The 15430-nt window shown below is 44.1% G+C and overlaps 1 protein-coding gene across 2 annotated transcripts in view; it reads left to right on the top strand.

The window, feature by feature from the left end:
• The first annotated feature begins 431 nt into the window (after positions 1–431).
• The window catches only part of LOC128702869 (runt-related transcription factor 3-like), a 206430-nt gene continuing 191431 nt past the window's right edge, over positions 432–15430 (top strand). For both annotated transcript variants that reach the window (XM_070102554.1, XM_070102555.1), the window contains exon 1: positions 432–1071. In XM_070102554.1, coding sequence (XP_069958655.1) covers positions 747–1071 — 325 coding nt within the window. In that variant the 5' untranslated portion in view covers positions 432–746. The remainder of the gene's footprint in view (positions 1072–15430) is intronic.

Below are 15430 nucleotides of genomic sequence, written 5' to 3' on the forward strand. Positions count from 1 at the left end.
GACAGTGATGTCCTTGACAGTGCTGTTCTTGACAGTGATGTTCTTGACAGTGATGTCCTTGACAGTGATGTCCTTGACAGTGATATCCTTGACAGTGATGTTCTTGACAGTGATGTCCTTGACAGTGATGTCCTTGACAGTGATGTCGTTGACAATGATGTCCTTGACAGTGATATCCTTGACAGTGATATTCTTGACAGTGATGTTCTTGACAGTGATGTCCTTGACAGTGATACCCATGACACGTCCGTGATGATCTTGACAGAGATGTTCTTGACCGCGGCAAGAAGGAACGTTGAAATATGAACGTTTTATCATGCGCTGGGGCAGGTAGTGTGTGGGGGGGAGGAAGGTAAGTATGCGCATGCGCTGGTGCGGCGGTGTGGGCGGTGCGCTGAGAGTGTGTGTTGCTGCGGCGGCTGCGGCGGCCAGCGGGGCTCAGTGGTGAACCCGCGAGGCCTGAGGACACAGCCGCACGCGGCGCCCGCAGCACTCACCTCTGACACACCCGCAACCACCGCCTGCGGTCACATCGGTGGTTCCTGACCACTGCGCAGCCAGTGGCACTGAAGCGGGCGCAGCAGAAACACGTGGTGAGGAGGTGGTGGGGGGCAGTCGTCCCCTGCGCAGCGAGCGGGGGGCGGCGGCGGCAGCGCAGCAGTGTAAACCAATGTGGGTGTAGCGCAGTGTAAACAGTGTTAGCTAGGGGGGGTGGGGGTGTGTGGCCCTTACGGGTTGAGCGCAGGATGCACTTAGGCGAGGATATGGGTGACTGCTGGTGGTCAGAACGCGCACTGACGGACCTGCTAGGGGAGCATCCTGGGGAGTTAGTGCGCACTGGGAGTCCTAACTTCGTGTGCACTATCCTCCCTCCACACTGGCGATCGAACAAGACCTTACCCGTAGCCTTCAAGGTGATCGCCCTTGGCGAGGTGGGCGACGGAACTCTCGTCACCGTACGCGCAGGCAACGACGAGAACTTCTGCGCCGAGCTGCGCAACAACTCGGCCGTCATGAAGAACCAGATCGCCAAATTCAACGACCTGCGCTTCGTCGGGCGCTCCGGGAGAGGTGAGTGTAGCGTAGCGCATGTTGTTATCCCAGGCATATGTCTGAATTGACTTGTCCACGCTAGCGCACGTGTTTGGTGAGCGTGTGTGCTGTGAATGTGTTCGCGTTAGTCAAACTACGGCGTGGAAGGTGAGGAAATACTGCGTGGAACGTGAGGAATTGTGTGTGAAACGTGAGGAGTGTTGCAGGGCGATTTCTTGGGTCCTCTCCCATTTGTGTTGCTTTCAACACTACGGTTTCCAGTCCTCTTTCAGGGGTTTGGGGGGATGGATGACAGCTCTATCCTTCCCTTCCTTAGGGGGGTGAGGGATAGAGGAAGGGGGGAGGGCGAAACGTTCTTCCACCAGGCGGTATGTGACCCCCACTACGAGTGAACATAATGCCTCAAAATCTGTATTCAGTCGTATCTCTCTTTCTCTCTCTCACACACACACACACACACACACACACACACACACACACACACACACACACACACACACACACACACACACACACACACACACACACACACACACAACACACGCAAGGCTCACTTCTCAACCTTCGTCGAATTAAAAATAACTTTCAGCAGAGCTCCAAATTATAGCCCAAATTGCTCAATTAGTCGAGATAGAAACTGAAGTTCAACTCTAAACATTATATAACGTATAATACACACGAGCGATCATACACGCTCTTCTACCGTCCACAGTATATTTCATACTTCCGTATACAACAGTCACAACACCTGTTGTCACAAGTGCACAAGAGCTCTCTCTACTGCGTCACACACACCTGCATTAATGCAACATATACGCACAGCCTTAAGTATATATATATATATATATATATATATATATATATATATATATATATATATATATATATATATATATATATATATATAATATAATGTGATGCATACAATGTAAACAGTTCTGGTATTTATCGTGATCAAAACAATGTGGTACCGATAAGGAAACAATGCCAGGCACTCTATATATTACGACACTAAATGTCTCACTTCATCTGTGTGTGTGTGTGTGTGTGTGTGTGTGTGTGTGTGTGTGTGTGTGTGTGTGTGTGTGTGTGTGTGTGTGTGTGTGTGAGTGTGTGTGTGATAGGTCATCATGAGACGATAATTCCAGCATAATAGCAACTTTATCTGTGCTGCTGAGTCCACGGGTCGGGATGACAGAATTCATGGATCTCTTGTTGGACGTAAGGGTCATTGTGGCGGTATAGCACCAGCATCGCCCACCTACCCTGACCCCGACGGGCTTACCTCTTCTAGTAAATATGCTAACAGTGATGGACTGAGGTGGTATGAGTGTCTAAGATGCAGCAAGAATGTCGTTAAATTCTATATTAATTTTTTTTAAATTAATTTCTGATTCCTGACCATCGTATCTTAGACAATGGTCGACAGACAATGTTACGATAGAAACTTCGCCTTTTTTAAGACAACGTTTCGCGCAGAGCTTAATTATAGCTTTCCTCGAACTAAACGTTGCCTTAAAAGAACTTACTCTGTTCTAAGTATCTCCACTTTATTAACCCTTACAGTAGACGTAGTCACTCTAGGCAAGGGAAGCAAACAGAGAGGATCAAAAAAATTAATTTTGCTACCAGTAATATCACACATCAGTACTCAGAGGGAGGAGCTCCTCCGTCAGCCTCTTCTGCGGAAAATCAACAAGACTTTTAAAGTAGAAGGATCCCGCATCTCACATACCTATCAGATCACCCACAAAATCATTGACGAAATTAGACGAGGGTGTGCGGAAGACAGTTCTTCAAGTCTGGGTTACATTCGATAAGCAACTCTTAGTGACTGCAGTGTTTAATGGTTGAAATCTTCAATTCTACTTCCCTGGGATGCGTCCAAGGGGAGATGGAACCATCCAGGGAGGTACTACCCTCCTGTCAAGCAAGTGTGAAATGGATATTAGTTAATGTTTGCGTACTCCGGCAGGAGTAAGATGACAGGTAAATTTTTATGTCTCGTGAAGAAGTATATGACAGGTAAATCTCTGCCTCGTGGACACTTAAGATGACTCCTAAATCTTTCTGTCTCATAAATACGTAAGATGACAGGTAACTCTTACTGTCTCATGACCACGTAAGTGACAGGTAACTCTTACTGTCTCATGACCACGTAAGTGACAGGTAACTCTTACTGTCTCATGACCACGTAAGTGACAGGTAACTCTTACTGTCTCATGACCACGTAAGTGACAGGTAACTCTTACTGTCTCATGACCACTTATGATGACAGGCAAGTCTTACAAACTTCTATTTACACTCAGTATACACAAAGCTCTCCCTTCCTATGTGCTTCTTAATAGTTCTTAATCCTTCCCAGCCCAGGAGACCTGATCTCAGACCCAGCCCTAGGGAAGGTAATCCCCAGGACCACTAACACTTCCCAGCCCAGGAGACCTGGTCTCAGACCCAGCCCTAGGGAAGGTAATCCCCAGGACCACTAACACTTCCCAGCCCAGGAGACCTGGTCTCAGACCCAGCCCTAGGGAAGGTAATCCCCAGGACCACTAACACTTCCCAGCCCAGGAGACCTGGTCTCAGACCCAGCCCTGGGGAAGGTAATCCCCAGGACCACTAACACTTCCCTGCCCAGGAGACCTGGTCTCAGACCCAGCCCTGGGGAAGATAATCCCCAGGATCACTAAAAGATTAACCTCAAAGCTCTTATTTTAGTCCAGTTTAAAATTCACTGCCTCAAGGCAGTGTCCTAACACCTCCCACATCGCAGTCAGTGCCACAGGTCACTGTCAGTGCCACAGGTCACTGTCTCAACTCCTATGCACTTCCTCACCCTCACTTCAGACATAAACCACCAACCCTCGGCTTCGTATCATATATTGCTAATAATACCAAAATATGCGTAATATTTACATTAAAATGAGAGACTCGGAAAAAATTCTAATCTATTATCAACAAAAATCTTTCACTGAGCGGCAGAAAATAACAACGTTTAACTGCGTCAAATTGCAAACGTCTTCAAGGTTAGAAAAAAAAAGAAAATCTCACCCCGTCTGCAGGATACAAAATACAGTGACAGTTTGTCATGCAGCGGAAGGAACATGCGACATATTTGCCGGTGTTTCGAGAAGAGAACAGTTTTGATCTTTGAACTTGGAAGAATAAACAAGCTTTTGATTTTCGACTTTGAATTAGGAATTGGTTAAGCGTCAGCAGGTCTGTCTACCTGTACAAGGTTACTGGATAATAAGAACTTTGAAAAAAAAAGGAGATGCCACATAAACGATGTTCTATTGTTCTTGAAGGTTCTTGCTTTCTAGTCTGGAATATTGTTGTACACTAGTGGCCCAGTTTGGAGTGTGTGCTGCCAGCAATAACAGCTTGGTTGATCAGGTCCTGATCCACCGGGAGGTCTGGTCAAGGACTGGGCCGCAGGGGTGTTGACCCCCGGAAGACCTTCCAGGTATACTCCAGGTAGGGATGACGCAGATGTCGATATCACAGTCTAGACTAGAATATTGTCGTACACTAGCAGACTTTTTTCAGACGGGGAAGTTGCAGGCTCGGATAATGTCAAAAGAGTTTTCACTTTCCTCATCATTCCCAGCAGACATCAAGACTTCTGGCACCAAGATCTCTCAAAATGTACTCAGTGGAGTGCAGGTGAGAGGTAATTGGTGCTAGTACCGTGCCTTGAGGAAGGGAAGTTTCACTGTGGAGGCTTCTGGTTTCTCTGTGGAGGCCTCTGGTGTCACTCTGTTTACTGTTATAACTTTGGGTTCATTCTGTTAGAAAGTTACAGTGCCATCTGTCGGGGGTTTCAGTTATTCCGTTGGACCGCATTTTGTGCGGTGTTACGCCATCTGAAGACGGTAATTAAGACACATGTGCAACAGCTTGAAAAATCTATTCCGAAACGTTTCGCCTACACAGCAGGCTTCTTCAGTCGAGTACAGAGAAGGCAGCAGAAATGCTAGACGATGTAATCAGTCCATTGTCCCTCAGCCTGTAGAAGAGTTCAGCTCCATAGTCTCTTCAAACAGGTGTAGTGTCTGATATGTGGAAGATGGCTAATGTAATTCCTATTTTTAAAACAGGGGACAAGTCGTTACCATCAAATTACCGCCCAATAAGCCTGACCTCAATTGTAGGCAAATTACTAGAGTCAATTATAGCTGAGATTATAAGAAGCCATCTCGATAAGCATAGCTTGATTAATGATACTCAGCATGGATTCACAAGAGGCCGGTCTTGTCTAACTAATTTATTAACATTCTTCAGTAAAGCTTTTGAGGCTGTTGACCACGATAAAGAATTTGATATTATTTACTTAGATTTTAGTAAGGCTTTTGATAGAGTTCCGCACCATAGACTGTTAAAGAAAGTGGCACCTCATGGCATTGGGGGAAAAGTGCTCTCGTGGATCGAGTCATGGCTCACTGACAGGAAGCAGAGAGTGTCCATAAATGGGGTTAAATCCGAGTGGGGATCTGTAACAAGTGGCGTTCCACAGGGATCAGTCTTGGGCCCGTTGTTGTTTATAATATATATCAATGATCTTGATGAGGGAATTACTAGTGATATGAGCAAATTCGCCGATGACACAAAGATAGGTAGGATAATTGACTCAAATGTAGATGTTATGGAACTTCAGGAGGATTTAAACAAACTCTATTCTTGGTCAGAAAAGTGGCAGATGCAGTTCAATGTAGATAAATGCAAGGTTCTGAAGCTTGGGAGTACCCATAACCCTAGTACTTATAAGTTAAATGATGTAGAACTTAGCCATACAGATTGCGAAAAGGACTTGGGGGTTATGGTGAGCAGCAACCTTAAACCAAGACAGCAATGCCTAAGCGTACGTAATAAGGCAAATAGATTACTGGGATTTATATCAAGAAGTGTAAGCAACAGAAGTCCAGAGGTCATACTGCAGCTTTATACATCATTAGTAAGGCCTCGCCTAGATTATGCAGCTCAGTTCTGGTCTCCGTATTACAAAATGGACATAAATTCGTTAGAAAACATTCAGCGTAGGATGACTAAATTAATACATAGCATTAGAAATCTTCCTTATGAAGAAAGATTGAAGACTCTTAAGTTACATTCACTTGATGATGATGATAAATTAGACACATGTGCAACTCTTGGGTATCTTTATTGAGGAAACGTTTCGCCACACAGTGGCTTCATCAGTCCATACATAGGAGAAACTTGAAGAACAGGAGGAGAATGAGGTAATCAGTCCCTCAACCTTGAGTCGATATGTTCAGTCCATCAATCTTGAGTAGAATACGGCAGATGAGCGGAGAAGCAGCTTATAAACCGTATGGCAGGAGAGGTGTAGCAGTCATAGGTAGTGTCACATTTGTTCAATGTGGAAGTAGGTTGTGCCCAAGAATTAGGCACATGTGTCTAATTTATCAACATGTCGGTTCTCTGAACCATTCATCTACAAACCTGTCAGACACTGCAACTTCTTGGGATCTTAATACTTAGGAATTCTTCGCTTGCCTAATTCTTGGGCACGACCTACTTCAACATTGAACAAATGTGACACTACCTATGACTGCTACACCTCTCCTGCCATACGGTTTATAAGCTGCTTCTCCGCTCATCTGCCGTATTCTACTCAAGATTGATGGACTGAACATATCGACTCAAGGTTGAGGGACTGATTACCTCATTCTCCTCCTGTTCTTCAAGTTTCTCCTATGTATGGACTGATGAAGCCACTGTGTGGCGAAACGTTTCCTCAATAAAGATACCCAAGAGTTGCACATGTGTCTAATTTATCAACATGTCGGTTCTCTGAACCATTCATCTACAAATTACATTCACTTGTTAGACGAAGAATGAGGGGAGACCTGATCGAAGTGTATAAGTGGAAGATAGGTATTAATAAAGGGGATATTAATAGGGTCTTGAGGATGTCTCTCCAAGAGAGAACCCGCAGTAATGGATTTAAATTAGATAAGTTTAGATTTAGAAAGGACATAGGAAAGTATTGGTTTGGAAATAGGGTAGTTGATGAGTGGAACAGTCTACCTAGTTGGGTTATTGAGGCTGGGACTATGGGTAGTTTCAAATCTAGGTTGGATAAGTACATGAGTGGGAGGGGTTGGATTTGAGTGGGACTTTCACATCAGAGCTTATTTCTTGGGTGGCATTGAAAATTGGGTTGGGCAAATGTTTTGTTAGTGGGATGAATTGTAAAGGACCTGCCTAGTATGGGCCAACAGGCCTCCTGCAGTGTGCCTCCTTTCTTATGTTCTTATGAACAATGTGAAGCTAAAGCGATATTTTGGAGACTTATATACTGTCAAAGGTGAAGCGCAGATAATTTTGATGACAGGAGAGGCGGTTTGATGCACTGATTCTCCCGCCTCTCCTGTCATCAAGACTATCTGCGCTTCACCTTTGACAGTATAAGTCTCCAAACTGTCGTTTTAACTTAACATTGTTCCAGACTATGGAGCTGAACTCTTCCCCAGGCTGAGGGACTGACCACCTTAAAACTACGTTTTCCAGGGTAACGGAATGATTATATCACCTTTACATCTCTACTGCTTATGCTACTTCCTCTCTGTTCGACTGAAGAAGGCTATTGTGTGGGTGAAAAGTTTCGGAATAACGATATCTAACTATTGCACATGTGTCTTACTTACCAACCTGTCGGTATTGTATACCATTACCGTATCTCCTTCATCTGAAGGATACATGAAGGATGTCTTGGGGGTCAACGCCCCCGCGGCCCGGTCCCAGATCATGCCTCCTTAAATTTTGATTGTCGAGGCTGTTACAGTTGGTCTCATGCAATCCAATTAATTATCTGAGGAGCTTAACGAAAAGTTTGTTTTGGTAATTTTCCTTACGTACAGAGGGAAGGCGTTGAAGAGTCGGGGTCCTCTGACACTCATGGTGTTTGCACATCTTCCACTACATCCATTGTCATTTAGAGTGGTCCACCGGGCTGAGGAAACTGTACACAGAGCGAAACGTTGCAACTTGTGGGTTTGATTGTGTAGATTATGATGTATATCTCTCGCCTGCGCTCCAGTGAGCAAAAGTCAAGTGCTTCCAGTTAAGGTGTTTGATAGAACATAATTATACGTGCAGTAAAGGTTCTCTGTACATTCTCTAGATCTGCAATTTCACCTGCCTTAAACGGAGATGTTAATGTACAGCAGTATTCCAGCTTAGAGAGAATAAGTGATTTAAAAAGGATCATCATTGGCTTGGCATCTCTTGTCTTGAATGTTCTCATCATCCATCCTATCAGTTTCCTCGCAGATGTGATAGTGGCATTGTTGTGATCCTTGAAGGTGAGATCCTCAGACATTACCAGTCCCAGGTCCTTCACATTACTGTGTCTGGAGTCCAGGACTAGTTGGAAAAGGCACACCGTGAGGCCATATCCGGCCCACCAAAGAGTTCTATCTGGCCCACCACTATGTTCACGAACTTAAGAACATTCATAGGGTTTTTCAATTTTAGAAAGAATTCAGTCTGTCTATGCGTAAAACAGGAGCACGTGTTGCGCAGTCACAGCGTCAAAATCCGACAGCGCATGATGCGTTTACCGTGATCATTGAGATCTAATTTCAAAGACGCGTACTTTTTTGTAGATCAGTGGTATACATACACTTATTACCCCAGTTATTAAAGGGGTGGAGGGGTAAGCCAGCGGAAGTCCTCGGTCAGATGACCAGAAGCTCCAGCGGCGGGTCATCCTATGACTAAGACCAGCGTCAGGAAACACTTGTCCTGTTTCCTGTCAAAACTTACCTAACCTATCTGGTACACAATGCCGACAAGTTGATGGAACAAACACATCTGCAACGCTTTGCCATTATTTTATAGACGTTCCGACAACCAGAGGCTTTATCCATACAGTACAGAGACATGTACTGAAGACAGAAGATGAGGAAATCAGTCCCTCAGCCTTGTTGAAGTGTATGGAAGACAGTTGAAGATAAGGTAATCAGTCCCTCAGCCTTACTGCAGTGTAAGGAAGACAGTTGAAGATGAAGTAATCAGTCCCTCAGCCTTGCTGAAGTGTACAGAAGACAGTGGAAGATGAGGTAATAGTCCCTCGGCCTAAAAGCAGGCATCCTATATCTTAGTCTTAATAAATCTGAGTACGTTCAAGGACCCCAATGGAAATAAGACACACTGACTTGTTTGGGGGAGTTATCCAAGGTAATTTACGCATATTCTATGTATGATAATTGTACATATATGTACCTACACCTAAATAAACTTAACGTTTTCCCCTGGGTTACATTTGTGTCCATGCTGGCGTGCGGTGACGCCAGCGCCACCTGTGTTCCAGCATCCCTGCCTCCACCTCCATCTCGCATACCCAGGAAACTGTCGAACAGTTTTTCCTCTTCATCTCATGTTTACTTCTGGCTCAGGTAGAAGTATAAGACCTTGTGGTAGATGTTACCTCACCTATCACAAGCAAGGACATATACACTGACAAGCATATATATATATATATATATATATATATATATATATATATATATATATATAATATATATATATATTATATATAATATATATTTCAGCTGGGTATAGCAAGGAATCAATGCTTCTCTTTGGAGAGCATGAAATCACATCATCGGAGGGTGTCCAACAAGGAGATCCTCTTGCACCATTTCTCTTCTGTATTGCAGTTAGGGAAATCACAGTCAGACTGACCAGCGAGCTAAACATCTGGTTCCTAGATGATGGCACACTAGCAGGTACAAAAGAGTCCCTCCTACATGACCTTACACAGGTAATGACACGGGGACAGGAAATGGGTCTCATCCTGAATCCATCCAAATGTGAAATCATCTCAGTCAGTCAACAAGTGATAAATGCAGTGAGATCAAAACTACCAGGAGCAGCAGTCATTGCCCCCACAAATAGTGTCTTGCTAGGAGCACCTCTGGGAAGCAATGCCATTGACACAATTCTCAGGAAGAAATTGGAAGAGTTAAGGAGAATAGAACAACGAATAGGCAATCTGGACACCCACGATGCCTTGTACCTTCTCACAAAGTGCTTGAGTCTGCCCAGGTTGACATATTTCCTAAGATGTGCACCTTCATATGATAACCCTATACTGCACGAATATGACAGTATTCTGAGGCAGATTTTTACGAAAGTACTTAACCTTACTCTAGAAGACGGGCAGTGGTTATGGTGAGCAGCAACCTTAAACCAAGACAGCAATGCCTAAGCGTACGTAATAAGGCAAATAGATTACTGGGATTTATATCAAGAAGTGTAAGCAACAGAAGTCCAGAGGTCATACTGCAGCTTTATACATCATTAGTAAGGCCTCACCTAGATTATGCAGCTCAGTTCTGGTCTCCGTATTACAAAATGGACATAAATTCGTTAGAAAACATTCAGCGTAGGATGACTAAATTAATACATAGCATTAGAAATCTTCCTTATGAAGAAAGATTGAAGACTCTTAAGTTACATTCACTTGTTAGACGAAGAATGAGGGGAGACCTGATCGAAGTGTATAAGTGGAAGATAGGTATTAATAAAGGGGATATTAATAGGGTCTTGAGGATGTCTCTCCAAGAGAGAACCCGCAGTAATGGATTTAAATTAGATAAGTTTAGATTTAGAAAGGACATAGGAAAGTATTGGTTTGGAAATAGGGTAGTTGATGAGTGGAACAGTCTACCTAGTTGGGTTATTGAGGCTGGGACTATGGGTAGTTTCAAATCTAGGTTGGATAAGTACATGAGTGGGAGGGGTTGGATTTGAGTGGGACTTTCACATCAGAGCTTATTTCTTGGGTGGCATTGAAAATTGGGTTGGGCAAATGTTTTGTTAGTGGGATGAATTGTAAAGGACTTGCCTAGTATGGGCCAGCAGGCCTCCTGCAGTGTTCCTCCTTTCTTATGTTCTTATGTAAGCTACACTTCCAGTCAGACTAGGAGGCATTGGTGTCCGCAAGTCATCACAGATTGCTTTAGCTGCTTTTCTGTCCTCGTGTATTGCATCCAGAGAGCTTGTAGCAGCGATTCTCCCTGAACATCTTAGGGACAAGATTGGAGCCCAGGACCAAAAATTCATTGACGGAGCAATGATCTGGGATAATCTAACGGGCTCAGAAACCAGACCTGCTCCCCCCAACAACTACAAACAATCGCACTGGGATGGTCCAATAGTGGAAAATATAGCCTCAACGATGCTTCAGAGTGTGTCAGGGAAGGATAGAGCCCGCCTGCTGGCAGTGAGAGCCCCTCATGCTGGGGACTTTCTGTTGGCTGTTCCCAACTCCAGCCTTGGCACACGCCTCGACCCACAGACCATCCGCATCGGTGTTGCCCTTCGACTTGCCGCCCCTATTCTCGCCGAACACAGGTGTATTTGTGGCAGTGAAGCAGCAGACCGATTCGGGTACCATGGTCTTGTGTGCCGTAAATCCGAGGGAAAGATTGCAAGACATGAGGAGGTTAATAACATTATCAAGAGGAGCCTCACAACACCTGGATGCCCAGCAGTAAGGGAGCCACCCCAACTATGCAGATCTGATGGCAGCCAGAAGCGTCCAGATGGTATCACCCTTCAAGCCTGGACAGATGGGAAGCAGGTGGTGTGGGACTATACATGTGCATCTACCTTGGCTGATACCTATCTCCAATACACCAGGGAGGAAGGAGGGGCAGCTGCCAGCTTTAGGGAGTCCCAAAAGTCTAGAAAATATGGAGAACTTGCCCATCATTATATGTTTGTTCCCATAGGCTCAGAGACCCTTGGCTCATGGGGAAAGAGTGCATCTAATTTCCTTAAGGAGCTGGGAAAAAGACTCATCAGGGTAACTAGGGATCCCAGGGCAGCTAGTTTTCTGTTCCAGCGGCTCAGTGCGGCTGTTCAAAGGGGTAATGCCTGCTGCATTTTGGGCACACGCCCCAGCTCTGAGGAGCTGGATGAGATTTTCGCCTTATAATCGGTGATATACACGTAACAACATGTACCGTATATGCCACCTTTATATCAACAATGTATCTCTTAAATCTTCTGTGCCATATTATGTAATAAAATATATATATATATATATATATATATATATATATATATATATATATATATATATATATATATATATATATATATATATATATATATATATATATATATATATATGTCGAAGGAGACTCGAATCTACGAATTTCGGAACAAGGTACGCAGTGCTCTACCAGAACGTCTAGCGTTAGCTGCGCGCCGAGGTATTGAACCAGTGTAGTACGGTGGTAAAGCACTGCGTACCTTGTTCCGAGGTTCGTAGGTTCGAGTCTTCCTCGACCAGAATATTTCACCTGTTTTGCGAATTCTAAACATTGTAAAAGTTTCTTGTTGGTGAGGGGCTCTTGATTTAGGGAATTGGATCTGTGCTTCAGTTCCCCGAATTAAGCCTGAATGCCTTCCACATCCCCCCCCCCAGGCGCTGTATAATCCTCCGGGTTTAGCGCTTCCCCTTGATTATAATAATAATAATGTAAAAGTTCCTTGCCGGGCGATGCATGACGGAGATGAGACGAAAAGTGACTTTTTAATATTTACATAAACATAAATGAAAAAAAATATATCTTTAAACGTATAAGAGAAAATTTTAGAAAGGACTTAATTTTAAATGAGTTCTTGTTAAGTGATCAATTTTATCTATTCGGCACGACATATATATATATATATATATATATATATATATATATATATATATATATATATATATATATATATATATATATATATATATAGAGAGAGAGAGAGAGAGAGAGAGAGAGAATCACGAACAACCGACAAAAGCAAAATAATTACAGGGGGAGTTAAATGGTAGTTCTAGGTCTTTCGTGTTGCAATCAACACATCATCAGGAATTTGCAATGTTCCGGAAAATGAGGTCCAAGTAAATACGGCCACAGGAAGCGCCTTTACAGGGGATCATTGACCCCTGGATGTTTATTGACCCCTGGATGTTTATTGACCCCTGGATGTTTATTGACCCCTGGATGTTTATTGATCCCTGGATGTTTATTGACCCCTGGATGTTTATTGACCCCTGGATGTTTATTGACCCCTGGATGTTTATTGACCTCTGGATGTTCATTAACCCTGGATGTTTATTGACCCCTGGATGTTTATTGACCCCTGGATGTTTATTGACCTCTGGATGTTCATTGACCCCTGGATGTTTATTGACCTCTGGATGTTCATTAACCCTGGATGTTTATTGACCCCTGGATGTTTATTGACCCCTGGATGTTTATTGACCTCTGGATGTTCATTGACCCCTGGATGTTTATTGACCCCTGGATGTTTATTGACCTCTGGATGTTCATTAACCCTGGATGTTTATTGACCCCTGGATGTTTATTGACCCCTGGATGTTTATTGACCTCTGGATGTTCATTGACCCCTGGATGTTTATTGATCCCTGGATGTTTATTGACCTCTGGATGTTCATTAACCCTGGATGTTCATTAACCCTGGATGTTCATTAACCCTGGATGTTCATTAACCCTGGATGTTCATTAACCCTGGATGTTCATTAACCCTGGATGTTCATTAACCCTGGATGTTCATTAACCCTGGATGTTCATTAACCCTGGATGTTTATTAACCCTGCATGTTCTCAGTTTCCTCGGGTGACTTATTGGGTCCTTGTGTCACTTTAGCTCTGAACACGGCGCCACCAATCATATTCAGTTTTCGTATATTTACACCAACAAAGATGTTTCGCCCGTAGCTCGATTGGTAGTGCACTCACCTCACACGCTGAGATCAGTGGTTCGATCCCCGGTACTGGTGGAAAGATTAATGTGTGTTTCCTCAAAACACCTACTGTCCCTGTTCATCTAGCAGTAAAATAGGTACCTGGGTGTTAGTCGACTGGTGTGGGTCGCATCCTGGGGACAAAATTGACCTAATTACCCGAAATGCTCTGCAAAACAAGGAACTTTCTATATATTAGTATGTCATTGATGTGAGCTATGGTCTGTATAAGTTGCATCATGTATGTGTAGAAATAAAGATTATTATTATTATTATTATTATTATTATTATTATTATTATTACCTAAGTAGGCCGCTAAGCTTTTTCCCAGCTGGTTAAGCTGGTGTTACATCCCAGCAGCTGTGATAAGAAGCCAGCCCAGACTGTCCGTGTTGACACCTGTGATAATGATTCTGTAACAAATACCGTGAGTAGGTGAATCTGGGAACAGTCAAGTAATCACTCGTGACTCAGTAGGAAGGCAGGTCACTACGAATACTGGTAATGAGTGAGGTGACAGGTGTGTGGACGTGTGATAGATGATTGAGGGAGATGACAGGTGTTTAGGCATATGATAGAATAATTTGAGAGATGGCAGGTGTGTAGACATATGATAAAGTAAGGGGAGAGATGACAGGTGTGTAGGCTTTTGACAGTAATGATAGAGATGACAGCTGTGTAGACCTATGACAGTAATGAGAGATGACAGGTGGGTAGACATATGAGAGAGTAACGGACAGTTGTGGAGGTATGAGGCAGTAACAAGAGAGAGAAGACAGGTGTGATAGAAATATGAGTGAATGGACAGGTGTGTACCCGTAAATCGTGACTGTGAATCGGGGGGGGGGGAGATACTTGATACTTGAGTGTTAGGGAGAGACAAGAACAGGTGCACTGGAGTATTAACTTGAGTAACGACACCTGTGTGTCTGTCTGAGGGCAGAGGAGGGCAGCCGAATGAAGGGAGGCCTTCCTTTGTCAGGGAGGGCAGCCAGGTGGTAAGGGAGGGCAGTCAGGTGGTGAGGGAGGGCAGCCAGGGGTAAGGGAGGGTAGCCAGGGGTAAGGGAGGGCAGCCAGGGGTAAGGGAGGGCAGCCAGGGGTTATCTGCCTTATCAGGCAGTAGTAAGCATCCCTTCCTCACACTGTCACGATAACAGGTGTGTTATCCTCACACTGTTACGATAACAGGTGTGTTATCCTCACACTGTCACGATAACAGGTGTGTTATCCTCACACTGTCACGATAACAGGTGTGTTATCCTCACAGTCACGATAACAGGTGTGTTATCCTCACACTGTCACGATAACAGGTGTGTTATCCTCACACTGTCACGATAACAGGTGTGTTATCCTCACACTGTCACGATAACAGGTGTGTTATCCTCACACTGTCACGATAACAGGTGTGTTATCCTCACACTGTCACGATAACAGGTGTGTTATCCTCACACTGTCACGATAACAGGTGTGTTATCCTCACACTGTCACGATAACAGGTGTGTTATCCTCACACATATGTGACACTGTAGCACTATGTGGCACATGTGTGGCACTGTGTGGCACTATGTTAATATCCTTTTTA

The sequence above is a fragment of the Cherax quadricarinatus genome, chromosome 82 (assembly GCF_038502225.1).
Source record: "Cherax quadricarinatus isolate ZL_2023a chromosome 82, ASM3850222v1, whole genome shotgun sequence".
Lineage (NCBI taxonomy): Eukaryota > Metazoa > Arthropoda > Malacostraca > Decapoda > Parastacidae > Cherax > Cherax quadricarinatus.